The 14,926-nt window shown below is 53.3% G+C and overlaps 3 protein-coding genes across 3 annotated transcripts; 1 reads left to right on the forward strand and 2 right to left on the reverse strand.

The window, feature by feature from the left end:
* Nucleotides 1-2,941: 2,941 nt before the first annotated feature.
* Nucleotides 2,942-3,861, reverse strand: PG998_009763 (tubulin cofactor B; the record flags this gene model as incomplete). The annotated part of the gene is made up of 2 exons (XM_066876579.1): nt 2,942-3,430; nt 3,625-3,861. 2 exons carry the CDS (start codon nt 3,859-3,861, stop codon nt 2,942-2,944), a joined length of 726 nt encoding a protein of 241 aa, XP_066728735.1.
* Nucleotides 3,862-11,368: 7,507 nt separating this feature from the next.
* On the forward strand, nt 11,369-12,634 carry PG998_009764 (uncharacterized protein; the record flags this gene model as incomplete). The annotated part of the gene is made up of 4 exons (XM_066876580.1): nt 11,369-11,859; nt 11,967-12,208; nt 12,232-12,301; nt 12,418-12,634. Coding segments are annotated over 4 exons (1,020 nt in total), but the record flags the coding sequence as incomplete, so codon positions are not given.
* Nucleotides 12,635-13,625: 991 nt separating this feature from the next.
* Nucleotides 13,626-14,765, reverse strand: PG998_009765 (tRNA (carboxymethyluridine(34)-5-O)-methyltransferase; the record flags this gene model as incomplete). Its single annotated transcript, XM_066876581.1, has 1 exon — nt 13,626-14,765. The coding sequence occupies one exon, from the start codon at nt 14,763-14,765 to the stop codon at nt 13,626-13,628; it is 1,140 nt and encodes a 379-aa protein (XP_066728737.1).
* Between the last annotated feature and the right edge of the window lie 161 nt (nt 14,766-14,926).

Raw genomic sequence — 14,926 nt, forward strand, 5'->3', positions numbered from 1 at the left:
ACTCCAGCTCGACCTGTGTCTTTTTATCCCTTTATTTTGTCTCCGAGATTCTCTCTCCCTTGCGCGCGTGCAAACACTAGCACGCTTTCGCCCTTCTCTTTCAAGCAGACATATGGACAATGCGGGGGATCGGCTGTGTCTCGCTCCGGATCTACCAGGCAAACAACAGACTGGAAGGAAGCCCAAGAAAAGAAAGGACGTCTAACGGCACCTGGCGATTTGCGTTTCCCGCTGCTTCCTTGTCGCGTCGACTTGTCGTGTCGAGGAAGGCCGGTCGTAGGGCTTGTTATAGGACGATTTTGGCCCCGGGAATGTCGACAGCAGGATGGAGGAGGATAAGGTGTAGGATCGGATTGGTGGCGGCAGTAGTATTCAGTAGTCATCGCTAGCGGCACTTTACGTAGGCATGATGGAGTGGATGGGCTCCAATTAACCTAGCGGGCTGGCGGGACCGGCGGACACATGGATTTGGGGAAGCCAGGAGCCAGTGGATGTCGTGATTCACTTGGTTTCCCTCCGTCAGCTGACTGTCTGGCTGTCGGGGGCGGGGAGACTGGCGTGCCGCGTTGCTAGGTGGCTGCTTGCCAGTGCGTGCCGGTCGGTGGTGGGTGCAGAAGAGGTGCTTTTTTCCCTTCTTTCTGTGCTGGACAATCCGAGACGCATCTGAAATGGAGCTTGGAGCTGTGTTGACGATCTGAGACACGAGCCTGGTTTTAGCGTCGGCTGGTGGTTAAAGCAGGCCGTCCTGCTGTCTTTTCGGCCAATGAGCGTCGCCCGTTCTCACGCACTGCCTCGAATCGTCCCCATGACAGGACGATTCAATGCAGGCCAGTTTGGGAATATCTATCGGTGTGCTGCTTGATTCTTGACGAGACGGCTCTTTTCCCCTTCAGATCCAGCCGATCTCCGGGTCCCAGTTAATCGTGCCACAGCACCAACGTTATGACCAGCAGCTCGCCGTTGATGTTGACCCGACTGTGGCATATCTTCGGCCATCAACTTGTGACACAAGTCTGTGAACAGTGAACCTTAGCGGCGCCTAGCCCCCATTCTTGACAGCCGGAACTGTCTTAAAAAGGTCAATATGCTGTGCCCAGAGCCCAGAGCCCTGGTTAAGGTGAACGCTTTAAGTTCGGGCCATCACTAAAGTTTGACAGTTGACCTAGTCCACGGACTGAGGGGCAAGCACTTTGTCTAAGGCTGTCTCACGGGCAAGCATGGGATTTAGGAGTCCAGAGGCTCCAGAAGCCATCGCCAGATGGTATCAGATGCTTCAAGGCAAGGGGAACACTCCGCCTCTTCGTGCTTCAGCTATAGCATACAGAGCAAGCCCCAACAACGAGCGTTTCCATGGTCTGGAGCTGTTGATTCCGCCATCACTGGCGGCAATGGAGCTGACTACAGTGCGACTGTCGGCCGGATATCTGGCGATAGAATAACATAAGTAGTTGCTAGTGGCGGCAACACCCCTAAGAATTGCACATCCATCCAGAGTAGCAAAGCTGCAGAGTGATGCAAGCCGGCTAAGCTGCAAGCCTTGATAGTGGCCCGGTGAATAAAAACACCATTCGTGATGAAATGTTAAGCAGGTCACATCTCACTACATGGATATCGCATGTCATCAGCGGCACTGCTATCTCTGTAGCCTTGTGAAACTTGACAGCAAAATGCACCAGATCGTGACAGCTGCCTTGGACACACACACACCGTAACGAAACAAGGGGAGTAAGTATTACCAGTTGGTATCAAGCATATTTCTGGAATACCCCAGTTTGGCTCGCGAAAGGCATCGGAACTTTACAATTCCAGGAGCCAAACATTGTTTTAGGGGTCTCGTTTAAATTCTCCTGGTATTCGCCGGTCTTCTGGTAGATCCTGGAGATCTTGGTGAAACTGTCTCGTACCGTTTCGACTTTCAAATCATCTTCGCTTATATTCAGTCGGCTTAATTACGGGCTCCCGTGAGTCGTAGAAGGGCGCGGGTTTAATATATGTGAAGCCCTCGAGTGGTGTTGGATAAAGATTGGTGGTTTTACGGCTGACTCTATTTCACAAGAACAACTTCTGCACAGCTTGCAGATGTGCTGCACTCCGCGGTAGCCATCAAGGGGTGTTTTGGCACCGCCCCTATTGCTATTGCTCGCCGGTCCGCTGCAGCAATGTCCACCCGGGGAAGGGTTTGGGTCTAGCACCATGGAAATACAGCCCCTGATCTGTGCTATTCTGGATACAAGATCACTATAGCCGCTGTTTGACGGCATGGGCTTCGTTTAGGAGTAGAAAGACGAAGCAATAAAAAGGCGAGACCGAACACGTTCGCAATAAATTACGAGTGGGAAGAAATTTCGAAGAAAACTCTTTCTTAAGTGCCCGCTTCGAACTTATTCTAGATATGTTCCATATAGCACCTCCCAGGGGTACATAGTTAATTCCCTTGTACATGTCGAAGTCAGTATTCGCTAAAATCGAGGTGCCGGCTGAGCAACAGGTACCTCTTGGCTACGAATACACCACTCTACACGCTTGGTCTTTCATCACCTGTATGGAATGCCGTAACTCTGCTTTTTATGTTGCAAGTTCGAGTGTACGAGCTTCCTTAAGCAGCCGAGACATCTATAATAGATGCGAACTAGACAGCAATGATGTTCGGGGAGCGGATTCTTGATACCAATACATATTTGACCATGGCATGAGCACGCTGGTGGTGTCATTATTGCTTTGTGTATTAACGTCAAGAGGGCTGCGGCGGAGCCAGACAGTCCCTGGCCTCCCGTAGGGTATCGACGCGTGCCGGGCTTGTACTTTGTGAGGTGACTAGGGCAACTTGAATGCATTGTCATCCGGCAGATTCGCAGTGCGTGTTCCGTATGACAAGCGCGTCAGCACTCGCCGAGTGTGGGCAACTCTTCAGGTACTGGTGGTGTTGACCGTATGAAGGGACCTATATCTCTTCCATGTCTTCCAAGTCGTCCAACATGGGCCAGTCGCCAACCTCGACTCGCTCAGGCCGGACGAAAACGCCATGCTTCATGGTCGACTCTTGGCCCCAGTATCGCGTGCCACTGATGCTGCCGTCGTTCTTGCCGACCGGCTCATCGAGCTGTATGCCCACCCAGGCACCCAGCGAGCCGGGGATTTCCTTGACATCTCCAACATATTTAACCTCGCCTCTCTTTGCGTCCTCGCCGCCTACTCGGCATCGCTTTCCCACCTCAATACCACGGTTTTTGACCTCCTGGAGAAAAGCATCGATCTTCGCTTGCTCCATGCTGGGAGCATCAGGATTGAAGCGGCCTAGCTTCTCAGCCTTCTTCCAGGCCAGGACCGAGTCCGTCTTCTTCTCATACTCATCAGCTGGCATAATATACTTCTCCACACCCGAAGTGTCAGTATAGTTTGGCCGCTGCCCAGCCGGTCTAGTATCGATGACCTGTGTGATGGTTAGCCCCCGGTACGATAGATCCAGCTTCCTTCACGCCGACAGTTCTTCAAGGCAGAGACGATGGCCATGGACGCTGTCAAGTCCGTGGCTAACCCTACGCATGATGCGCAAAGGCTATAGGCCCGCGTTTGCCGCCCACGCCTATTTGTCACTACAGGTAGGCGGTCTAGCTCCAGACTTACCTGCAACTCTGCGTACGGGGTAAGAGGGAAGCTGGCTAGGTAGGTGTTATCCTCATCACCAGCCTCGATAGCCACGGACTCCTTGGATGGCGTCTTCAACACGAGCCGCTGAGCCGAAGGCGGCACCCCTGTCATGGGTTCCAGTTTCGTCTTGAGCTGAGAGATGGACCATGATGGCGTGATACGCCGCTCCGACGCCGAGTTCTCGGAAACGACCTGCAGCGGAACATCGGCCATCTTGGTGGACAAGCTGTTGCTGAGATGAACGAGACGGAGAACGCGACGGACGAGGTGAGCCGAGGCAAGCAAGCAGGCAACCCAAGGCAGGGTTCAAAAAGAAAGATATAGGGTGTGGTCCAAGCTGCAAGCAACACAAAGCCCCTGATTGCGACACGGAACGGAAGTCTTTTCTAGAAGGATGTTAGAAGTCAAGGCCCCTGTTGGTTTCGCGTTGTGCTGAACGTTGCGATCTTGCGGAGGTGGTGGTTTCCGCAAAAAGCGGCGCAGAACCAATACAGGGTTGTCGTTGGTAGGCTGGGTTTGGATGATGGGTCCCTGTCCCTCCTGTTCTTGTCAAGTGAGAGCACGCCACTTGGTAGTACTCGGTCAATCCGAATCGGCATATCGAGCAAGCCCTGGCCGATGTACGAACGATTCGAAGACTCAAAACGGGCATGTCCAAACCACAATGCTCTCACGTCCGAACTTGCACACCAAGACGTGAACACGTGAATACGTACGTTGTGTGGGGGATACCTGCATGTCTACAGATTTGAAGACGCCAGCCACTTTTCAGCCACAACCGGACTTCGACTGTCATAGTGAGCATCGTTCGTCGTTTGTTCGTTTGGCACAGTACTACCTTCTTCCTTGGACTCGAGACGGATCTCGTGGGGCCTGGGGGGTTGTTATTGTTACCTTGACATCCATCATTCCCGCGCTGGCCGTGGCTCTACTAGTGCAACCCTCATTGATCATACCGGACCGCCGTTGCGCTTTCCCATCACATGCTTGATGCTATGCTCATCTCCCATCCCGGTTTCGAACGCGGTCAATCGTTCCTCCCTCGCTTTCTGACATCTTGGGCCATCTGAAAAGAGATACTGCAAGGTATGCACCCGGCCATATTGTCGATGAAACCTCGTCCCGTTTTCAATGAGACCAGTCTGCTTATTGGCGGACCGCCGTTTGCGCCTCTACGCATTCACTGCCTAGGTCATTGGCATTGGGACTTGACACTTGCTAGGCAAACTACCGACACCACCAAGGCAACTGGCAGAACAACATCCGGTCAAACAGCATCAGCATATACCACTACACCACGACGGCAGGGCGTCATACTATGCGCACGCCTGTCGAATTTAGCATCGCAGCTGTAGTGTTCTCTTTGATCGCCCTCATTCCATGTGCTTTTCATCCTTATTTGTACCTTCTGGTATGATCTTCAAACGGCATACGATACGTCGGGTAACCACTTACACGACCCTCCTGGTATTCCCAATCCGGACACCACCTTTTAGCCGCCTCGCTGGGGAGGAACGGGCCAGGGACGCGGCTGAAGGTGAGCCCGAGACTACAAACACGCAGAGCTCGTCATGTTGGGCTTTAGGCGCAGATGAAGATAATGACTTATAATAATGTGAGACATTGCGCCACACGCATCCCGGTGTCTCTCATGGGCGAAGCATGGGACAATATCATTGCTGATGTATCTGTTCGGGCGCTATTATTTGACCCGAAGGACGGTCGGCCCTTATACTAGTCATGGCAACCCCAGCGGGCATGCTTCGTAGACACTCGATACCTGCCAGAAGCCTTGGTAGAACATCTACTATCCTTCACTTCCCACACCGCTGTGTGCTGCCAAGGCCTGACTGACTGGGCTGCACTGCACTGGCTGTGCCATCCCGATTCTCTGTTTGAGAATCTGGATTCCAGCTCTGCCTAGCCAGGGTGTGTGTTTAGGACTCTGAGAAGATCGGTCAGTATTGGTATGGTATCGTCCCAAAACCAGGTACTATTGAAGCTTGCCGCCATGATGGCCGGATCTCCCAGATGTCTCACAACGTCAGATCGGCTCTATGACGTACGCCCTCATGGCTGTTATCGAGTCCAGACTGATGACAGTTGGGCCACGATCTCATCCGATGAGTACGTGGAAAAAAGAGGCTGCTGCGTAGGCATCTAAAATGCGGCCAAACGGCTAGGTCCAGGCATTGACGCAAGGCCAACAAAGCTGCCGGGCTTGAACAGACAATTCGGCACGGCAGACGGCTTCCAGGGTCATCTGAGGCGCAAACATTCCCATTGGTTAGACAGGAGGGCTGTATGCATGAAAGCACAGTTGCTTGAGCCCAACGCCTTGGGCTTGACCGTGGCTGGTTTGGGAGGCTGGCGAGCGCTCTCGTCATACTGCGATGCCCTAACAGTCTTTCATGGGAGAGGAACAAGTCACCCAGGAAGCAGGACCAATAAGTAACACATCCGTATTGTTTCCAGCTCCCTCTTCTTTTTCCATGGTGAGTAGGTTGCATTTCTAGGGACTCGTGAAACACGGGGTGGACGATGTCACCGGAGCGTCCGGCCACACCCGGACTATAGAAGTGGTTCGTTCGTTCGCTTTGCGCTTGGAGGAAATTGGATTTCGAAACCGTCTTCCCTCTTTTTTGGGAGGAACTACTCATACTATAGTGCCATCGCCATAATGTTTGTGCACGGATTCTGGATCCTGATCGTGGCAATAGCGCTTGCAAATAATTAACCGGCCTCAATTAATGATTATGACAGCTACTGAAAAGAACGACTTCGAATTCGTCACTCCGCTTTTCCTTCGGGCAGCAACAGCACCACCAACCCCATCCGAGCAAAAGGATGACAATACAACAATACAATTATTTTTACTCTACACCGTGACCGCCAGAAACACCCCACGCGGCTATGCTCGACATCGACGTCTTCTTTTTACGTGACTGACGACAGAGGGATCTGTGGCCTATACATGGCGACTCGTACCAGCTAGTGCTATAGTCACACATCTCTCCCCTCTTCTCCCGTGTGAACAGTTGAGCCGGGCAACATTCAGCTACTCCGTATTTCTTGGAGACAGGCCCTACTTTGCACCAATTGCCAAATCTAGGAGAGCGCGCGCTTCGGTCAGGTTCTTCTTTCTTTCTTTGCTTCCCGGCTATCCTTGGCGGGCCCACCGCATGTCTTCCACCTTTGCATCATCATGGATGTTCGTTATGGACCCTGAACCTAAACGTGATCAAGTCGATCGCACAATCCACCATAATCTGCAAGCCTAGCAAGGAAGCCTGGTGTTGGGAAGGTCGAGAAAAGAAGGCGACAAGCCGACGGGGGATTTTGATCCTATTACCAGCCACCTATGTACTGTGCGTATGCGACAAGCCATAAGACAAACAAGCCGAGTTGGGAGACAATAAAAAGACAGGCAAACGAAACAACTGGGAACCGTCAGCCACAGAGTAACCTAGAGTCGGATTGTGGTTATACTCGAGTTGCATGTGTTGCAGTATAGGGTCGTCTGTTTGACAGCCTATCACATATTTTGAGTAGAATAGGTAGTATTGGTCTCCTCCTGTATCACACCATGACCCAGCGTGGCTTGACGTTGTCCACCTTACCTTACATATAGAAAATTTCAGATTGGGCCACTTGGTGGGAGATGGCCCTGTTCGCATGAGTAAGAGAGAGTCACATTTTCTCATGGATGGCGGGGGCAGATCACGGTTCATGGCAGTTGTGTGTCGTGACGCACGCCATCATCGACCCTCTTTCTGAAAGAGCGGTACGGCACCGCCTCCGGGGGTTCTCTTGGAATTTCATACGTAGCTGCATACGACCACATACTACATACATACCATGCATAGTAATAAGAATGATCAAGTGTGTGTGTGTGTGTGTGTGAGTGAATGTACGTACGCATGTGGCCAAGTACCTTGCATGCTAAAGGCAAAAGCATTATGCATGGCTGACCGCCAGTTCATCAACCCCCAAGGGCTGGTCCCGGCAGTGAGGCATTGACGATGGATGACAATTCGGTTCTCAACTACTACAGGTAATGTACATAGCTAGTATAGTAGGCGGCCTTCTAGGGCAGGGCCCCGACCTGGATGCCCGATTTGGATATGTGACAGTCCAACCCTCGGTGGCTACGTTAGCTGTAAGTGTACCATAGCCAAGGTATAGATGATTGTTGGTGAAGCACGTGAAGCGGGTGGGCTTGACCTTGACTTCAGCTGAGTCCCAGCTGCGGGAGCTGAGAAAGCGAGCAGGCGACAATATCGATCCATCCGAATCAGCAAGCAATTGTGCTGTGCCTCTGTGCTTCCATGCCCAGCACTCAGTTGTAGGTTGTAGACCTGACAAACCTTAAGTTGGGAGATAAGTTCAGGATCAAGGTGCTTGCTTCCCATGCCGACCTGCGACATCTCACTTCAAATCCAGACAGCATGAGAGCAGTGCTTATTCTTAGCCCGTAGCACGAACTCAATTGGACCTGAAGGCGGCCCTAAGCAGCCTAAGCCAAGTAGCATGTACAGAGCTACAGGGCAGGGCCACAGGCTGGCATGCCGCACAGACGTTGGAGACAGGCGCTGCAAGTTTCCTGCACCTGCACCTAGAGAGCCCCGTTTTCCCGCCTGCTCCTCAACCCCCAAGCAGTCCAGGGCCCAAGGAACAAGGCCCTTGTGTGTTCTTTTCTTTTGGCCGGGCGGGATTTCCTTCTGCGATTGTTCTTTTGCCTTTATTTGTATCCAGTCAAATACGACAAGTCTCGACTTTTCTTTTCCCAATGGAGCAATAATTATACAATGGCCATTCTTCTTTGGAACCTGTCTCTTGCTCGCTTACGGTTAAGGTTTACCGATCTGACACCTCATCTCCTTCCGCGCTCGACGACCACCGTAGAATACAATATCTATCAACTATATACAGCAAGCAGCGAGCGCAAGCAGTGAACACGCACACCCAATCGGTATACAGACCTGCAAACGCATTCTGATTCCCACCCTACCCCCTAGACGTCCTGTGCATGTGCAGCATTTTAGTCGAATGACTTACTGTACTGTACTCGGGCACACGCAATGCTGATGGATGCTCGATCTGTAACCAAGACGTTAGGTTATCGGTCTGTATTAGCTAGCTGCCTATATATCTTACTACTACTGCTGCTGCTGCTGCTGCTGCTGCTGCTGCTACTACCAACGCCAGCTATCGTCCAGTAAATGTCTCACTCAACGTCTGAATCAAAAAGAAAAGGGCGGGAAGGCAAGAGCCAAAAAAGAAGGTGAAAACCGTCCCATCTTCATTCCAAATTGCTTCTCTTACATCAGCCGTATGTATACAGAGTTCGGGATGTATTGGATGAAGGAACGAAATGGACAGCAAGGCGAGGTAAGGCATGAGCATGAGCATGAGCGATAACTGACTCTACTACACTACATGCCCTCACCTCTCACCTCTCACCTCACTGGATCTCGGCATCGGCAAGTGTATTTGATGGGCTACGGGTTTCTGGGTGATGCCCTAAAAGGGAAAGAAGTCGGAGGTACTTGGCCTCCTAGCGTGCAGCTTCGTCGACACACTTGCACTTGGCCCAGGTTGCAATTGGGGTCGCATGTCGCTCGCTGAACGGGTTTCAAAGTCTCCACCGTCGTATGCAGTTTCATGGCAGCCACATTTTCATCATCCACCGCCTGGTCATCCCATTGGAAGGAAATCTCCTACTCCCTAGCTCCCACTGCCCAGAAACTGCCTGCTCTGCTCTGCTGTACTCTGCGCTCCGTCTCTCTCTACCTTTCCCCCTCGCGCCTTTTGGTCCAGTTTGGCCCGTTTCGGTCCCCTTGCCCTTGTACACAGCCATGTACCCATCTGCCCTATGGCCTGGGAACCCCATCGGTTCTCAGAGCCCTGGTCCAGCCAGGACAGCCCTGGATGATGCTTGGTATGCATGTATGTATGTACATCCATCTTGAATATCCCAAACTCCATCCACTTCCTGCGAAGCGAACCCCATGCCTGTAAAAGGTTCGTGTCGGTTGGTGCCCAGATCATGACACACCCTCTCTCTGCTTGAGCCTTACCGGCAGAACCCTGCTTCGGGAGATCTCATCTTTTGCACCGTCATGGAACACTGGGCACACTCTGTTCGGGCGACGTTTATGCTACCCGTCAAGCCGCCGCCGCCGCCTTGACTCTAACCTCCAGGCCAAAGGGGAACGCGATCCGTTCTGCGCCGGCCAGGCCACCAGCTCGTCGTCGACTCGTCTTGTCATTGCCCTAGCGCGTTGGCGGGCGAGTGAGATGGAGAGTGGTGGACTGTTCACCGCGAGGGTCATGCACGACTTCGTGGCCATGCCATCAGCCCCTAGTCCATAATAGCCCGCAGGGCCAGCAAGCACATTTGTTCAACTGATTCCCAGCCCGGCATCTGAGACTTTAAGGGCCATCTGCCTATTCTCAGCAACGTCCGATCTCACCGAAAACCAGTGCCCCCTGTGAGTCTCTTGATCCTACATTACATACTCTGCACTGTAGGTTTGGAGGGGGCTTTGCTTGATCGACACGACCACGTTTCCGCGCTTCTTGAACGACACATCAAATAGTGTCCATGCTCGTAGACATTGTTATTGTCATTGCCATTGTGGTGTCGGTGTCGTCCGTCCTGGGCACGGCACGGAACCGAGTCGATCCTGGGCTGGGTTTGCTGGATTTATTCTTTGGCAGTGTCATACGCCACCGACTCTGCCTCACCCGAGCTACTATAGCTGACCGATGTACATATAGACAACTGGCTCCCGGATCCACACTTTGTATGTTTCGACACACCTCACCTCACACCCACTCACACCCCCTTCTCCCATGTCAACATTCCTTTTCTGGTACCCATCAAGGCCTGGTCTTTACTTGCTGGACTTGTTTCCCTGGCCCTTGCACTCGTTCCCCCACTGCCTACCACCGCCCTCAATCCGTGAAGTACTGTAGAGCTTCCAGTCTACCAGTCTTTAGACCACTTCCCTTAGCAGCTTTTCTTTTCCCTTTGTCTCAATCTGCAATACGCAAGTTCCCGACGTGGATCCCTCAACTACCCTGCTTCCTGTCTATAACGACACTCCACTGGAGACATGAGCAACGATAAAGTCACTCTGGCCCGCAAGACTCTGGAAAAGTCGCAAAGGCCAACTGACGTATTCCTCCATCCTGGTACCTTCCTCTAGAGCCTGTGCTGAGAGCCTTCACTGATACCCTCATTGGCCCAAGAGTTGCCTGGCGAGCACCCAATCATGTTGATATCTTTCCAAACGCGACTCACACTGGACTGATTCAGAATCTTGCACCCGGGGAGCCTCTTCTTCTTATTCTTTCCCAAACCACGAAGCACTACAACGGTCAATCATTCGTCTCATCTTCGAGCCAAGACTAACTAACACCTTCGGACCAAGCCGTCCTACTATCCTATCTGCATACCACACCCATCTCTGCCGGACAACCACCACCTCTTTCTACCACTACTACTAAGACCGCTGCTACCGTTACTTCTTCTTCCTCTTTACCAACCTTCTCTTCTTGGAACCACTGTTACGAAAAGTGCTAGGTAACTCGTGCCGGCGTCTTTGGAAAAAGTTCACCCCGAGCCCCGTTTGTTATCCAGACGATCAACATAACACCGTATCGGGGCATATTGTCTCCTGTCGTGACGAAAACACTGTATGCTCCGTTAGTTACTCGCGCGGAGAGCGCCTTTGTGAGGAAAAAAGCCTGCTTAAGGCTCAGTAGGCGACAGACCGCCACCGTGGATATCGCCTCTCTCCTCAAGGGCCCCGACTCGTACGAGTCCTCCATAACACCTTCCCAGCATCACCGAGCAGCTTCAGTGCCTACAACCGTGGCGGCCACCGCTTCTTCCGTGCCCATAGGGCCCCCCGTGTATGCGGCACCCCGTCTGGAGCCGGGCCCGGGTTTGGGTGTTCCAGCAAGACGCATCATGGCTCCCCACGCAACAGAATCACCAGCCAAGAAGCAGAGCAAGTGGTCAGCCGAGGAAGATGCTCTCATCATCGAGCTTCGTGGAAACAACATGAAGTGGGAGGACATCTCCAAGAGACTTCCGGGTCGGAGTTCGATCAGCTGCCGGCTTCATTACCAAAACTACCTCGAGAGACGAAGTGAATGGGACGATGAGCGCAAAAATAAGTTAGCAAGACTTTACGAAAGGTACGTCCACGAGCAGGGTCTTGAATAAACGGCAATGCCTGAGGAAGACGCACTTGCAGTCGTTCTTGGGTGTTTCCGCAACATGCAAGCCACTAACCCAGACGCAGATTCAAACCCGAGATGTGGGCAAAGGTTGCCGAAGAGATGGCCATCCCTTGGAGGGCGGCAGAGGCAATGCACTGGCAACTCGGCGAGCATGATATGGCGCGCCGAGCAGGTGTTGTACCTTTCGCGCTTTCGGCGGTTAATCTGGACAGTGCACAAGCGAGAGGACCCCCGCGGGGTCATAGCCACTCGCACTCACAAGGAAGTCTTCCACGCGACATGGTCGGCCCGACGAGAAGCTACGGTCGAACTCCCACTATACCACAGGCACGACCGATGGTTACACGCAAAGAAAGCATGCCTCCTCACATGCCGGCCCATCTCGAGCATGGCCCCGGTTACGATTACGCACCACCTGGCGGCCCCTTGGCACCGATACAAGCGCAGAGCCAGCAGCGGCCCGGAATGCTCCCTGGCCTAGCGGAGCTGACCACCGGGGTCAGCCCCATACAGTACACCGGCCTACTCAATCGGGATCCCTAGCGTCAGTCCTGCACAGAGCGCAACAGCGAGCCCGGGCCCCTTCATTCCAGCCATGGCCTACCCGCCCCTCGAGCCGGCCGGGTCAAAACGGCGAAGAAGTCCGGACTTTTCACAGAGCGAGGCGAATCGACGGAGGCACCTGGATCCGCAACCACTGGAACGAGTCATGCCGCGGCATATGCCATGACGATAGATAATCACACGGGTCACGAAAAGAGCTCAAATCCACAATGACGGTCGGAGTTTTGGCGGTGTTGACTGGAATAATGTTTGCTTTAATCTGCATGGGGGTATTTGCGCTTGGTGACACTTTTGGGGTTTATTGCCTCTTCCCCTGGAGTCAATACGGGGAGAGAACGCATGTTGCATCGGGTCGGAGCGAGCATATGGCTTACGGGAAATGCATGGAGACATCCAAGGCTTGGAGTGCTCTGGGGTGCGGTGTGTGTGCGCGGCAATCATGGTTATTGCTTTGTTTTCCTCTTGACGATTCTGTCTTGCTTTTTTTTTCATGGTTCTCTTGGGTTTTGTTTCTTTTAACCATGCAAAATATCCATGGCGCCTGCTCGGGGAGACAAAAAAGTCGCACCTTTTTCTTTTCTTTTCTTTAGAAGCATGGCTAAGGACGACATCGACGATGTCGGTGTCCCTCCAAATTTTCAAAGAGGATAGTACGTATGTAGCAAGGTGTCATGTCATGGAAGGAGGGTTTTGGCCGTGTTGTCTGCAACGAAGACACCAATGTTGCCGCATATCGTGCCGGGTACGAACTTTGAAGTTCCCATTTGGAGAATGGCCACAAGAATATCTTCAGCCCTGAAAAGACAACATGGCAGTGGGAAAAGAGAGAGGAGATGTGCCTGTGCGCGCGTATGAAGGTAGACAAGAACGTTGCGAGCGCGCGAACAACATGATAGACCAGGATTATTTAGATGCGACGAGAGAACTAACGCCATTGCTCATATTAGTTCCATGGAGTTGGGGAAGATTGGGAATAGCTATGTGTAGATGCGGTGCATGACCACCGCAAATCGCCCATCATGTATTTGTAACTAGTATCATTTATAACTAGTATCATTAACATGGATAAAAATGTCTTGACTTTTTATTTTATATTCTGATCGAGTGACGAAATGGTATAATGTAGTCTACATATACAAGTTTCTGCATCATCGGTATCAACTACAACGGCTTGCTACTACCCACCAGTTGTCTTTGTCATAGCCGTTCCTCACGACCTTGCCACCCACGGCCTCGACGTCTTCCTCCAGCTCTCCTTTGCGGAAGAGGTGGTAATACCGCTGATACGTGGTTTCGGAAGGGGCAACAGCAGGGCCAGGGGCGCTTTCCTTGCCTTCTTCGGCAATACCGGCTGCATCTTTTCCCTCTTGGTCTGCTGCTGCTGCCTTCGCCTTTGTCTTTGTCTTCTTCTCCTTCTTTTCCTTCTTCTGTTTCATGACCCACGGCACCAGCAGATCTTGCTCGGTGCCCTCATCCCAGCCACGCCGGCTGCCCGACTGCTCTAGAGCCCAGACGTAGACGAGTATCTCGCCGCCGCCACTTTGGCCATCGGGGGGTTTCCTCACGCAGTCCAGCAGCGCCCGCACGGCCTCGCGTCTCCGCTCGCGCGTCGACATGTGGTGGATCACGGCGACGCAGATGGCGAAGTCGGCACGACCCTCGGGGAAAGGCAGAGACAACCCGTCGGCGACGGCGACGTCCTGAGAGCGCTCGACGCCGCCGTGGTCGCGGGCGAAGCGGACGAGGGAGGCGCTGCGGTCGGAACCCAGGATGTGCACGCCCGGGTTGACGCCTAGGTACTTGCCGTTGCCGCAGCCGACGTCGAAGCCGATGGAGCCGGGGGCCAGCGAGGTCAGGAAGTCGGCGATGACGGGCCAGGGCTTGTAGCGCGTGGCGCTGAAGTGCGGCGCGATGGACTCGTAGACGGCGTGCACGTGCGTCTCCTCGTATGAGGCGGCCTCGGTGGACGAAGAGGAGGGCGCCAGCGAAGCAGCTGTGGAGGGCGCCGCAGCAGCAGCATTTGATGTTGCTGCTGCTGCTGCTGCTGCTGCTGTCAATGGCGATGACGACGACATGCCCTTTGCGGTGGCAGGGGCGGTGGTGCTGTCATTTTGGCCTGACGGCGGCACGGCCACTACAGGAGCAGCGGTGGCAGCAGTAGCGGTGATGGGAGGTTGCATTCCATTTCCGGAAGCAGAGGTGGGAGCCGCTGCATGCGACGCTGCGCTACTACCACTACCACTGCTGCTTGGTTGTTGACTTGCAGCGTCAGCGGCCGCCGGTGTCGTCGGGTGCATCTTTGGGACGGAGTGGATGGGCGGACGACGTGTGCACCAAAGCTGGACACACACACAGCACAGCGCAGCGCAGCACAGGCACTCTCTCAGCCACTAACTGGCCAACAGCCGTTGCTTTCGTCCTTGGAGCACAGCAGCACACGGGGCGGTGTCGCAATTGG

Source organism: Apiospora kogelbergensis, assembly GCF_038363985.1.
Source record: "Apiospora kogelbergensis strain CBS 113332 chromosome Unknown utg000006l_segment0_segment0, whole genome shotgun sequence".
NCBI lineage: Eukaryota > Fungi > Ascomycota > Sordariomycetes > Amphisphaeriales > Apiosporaceae > Apiospora > Apiospora kogelbergensis.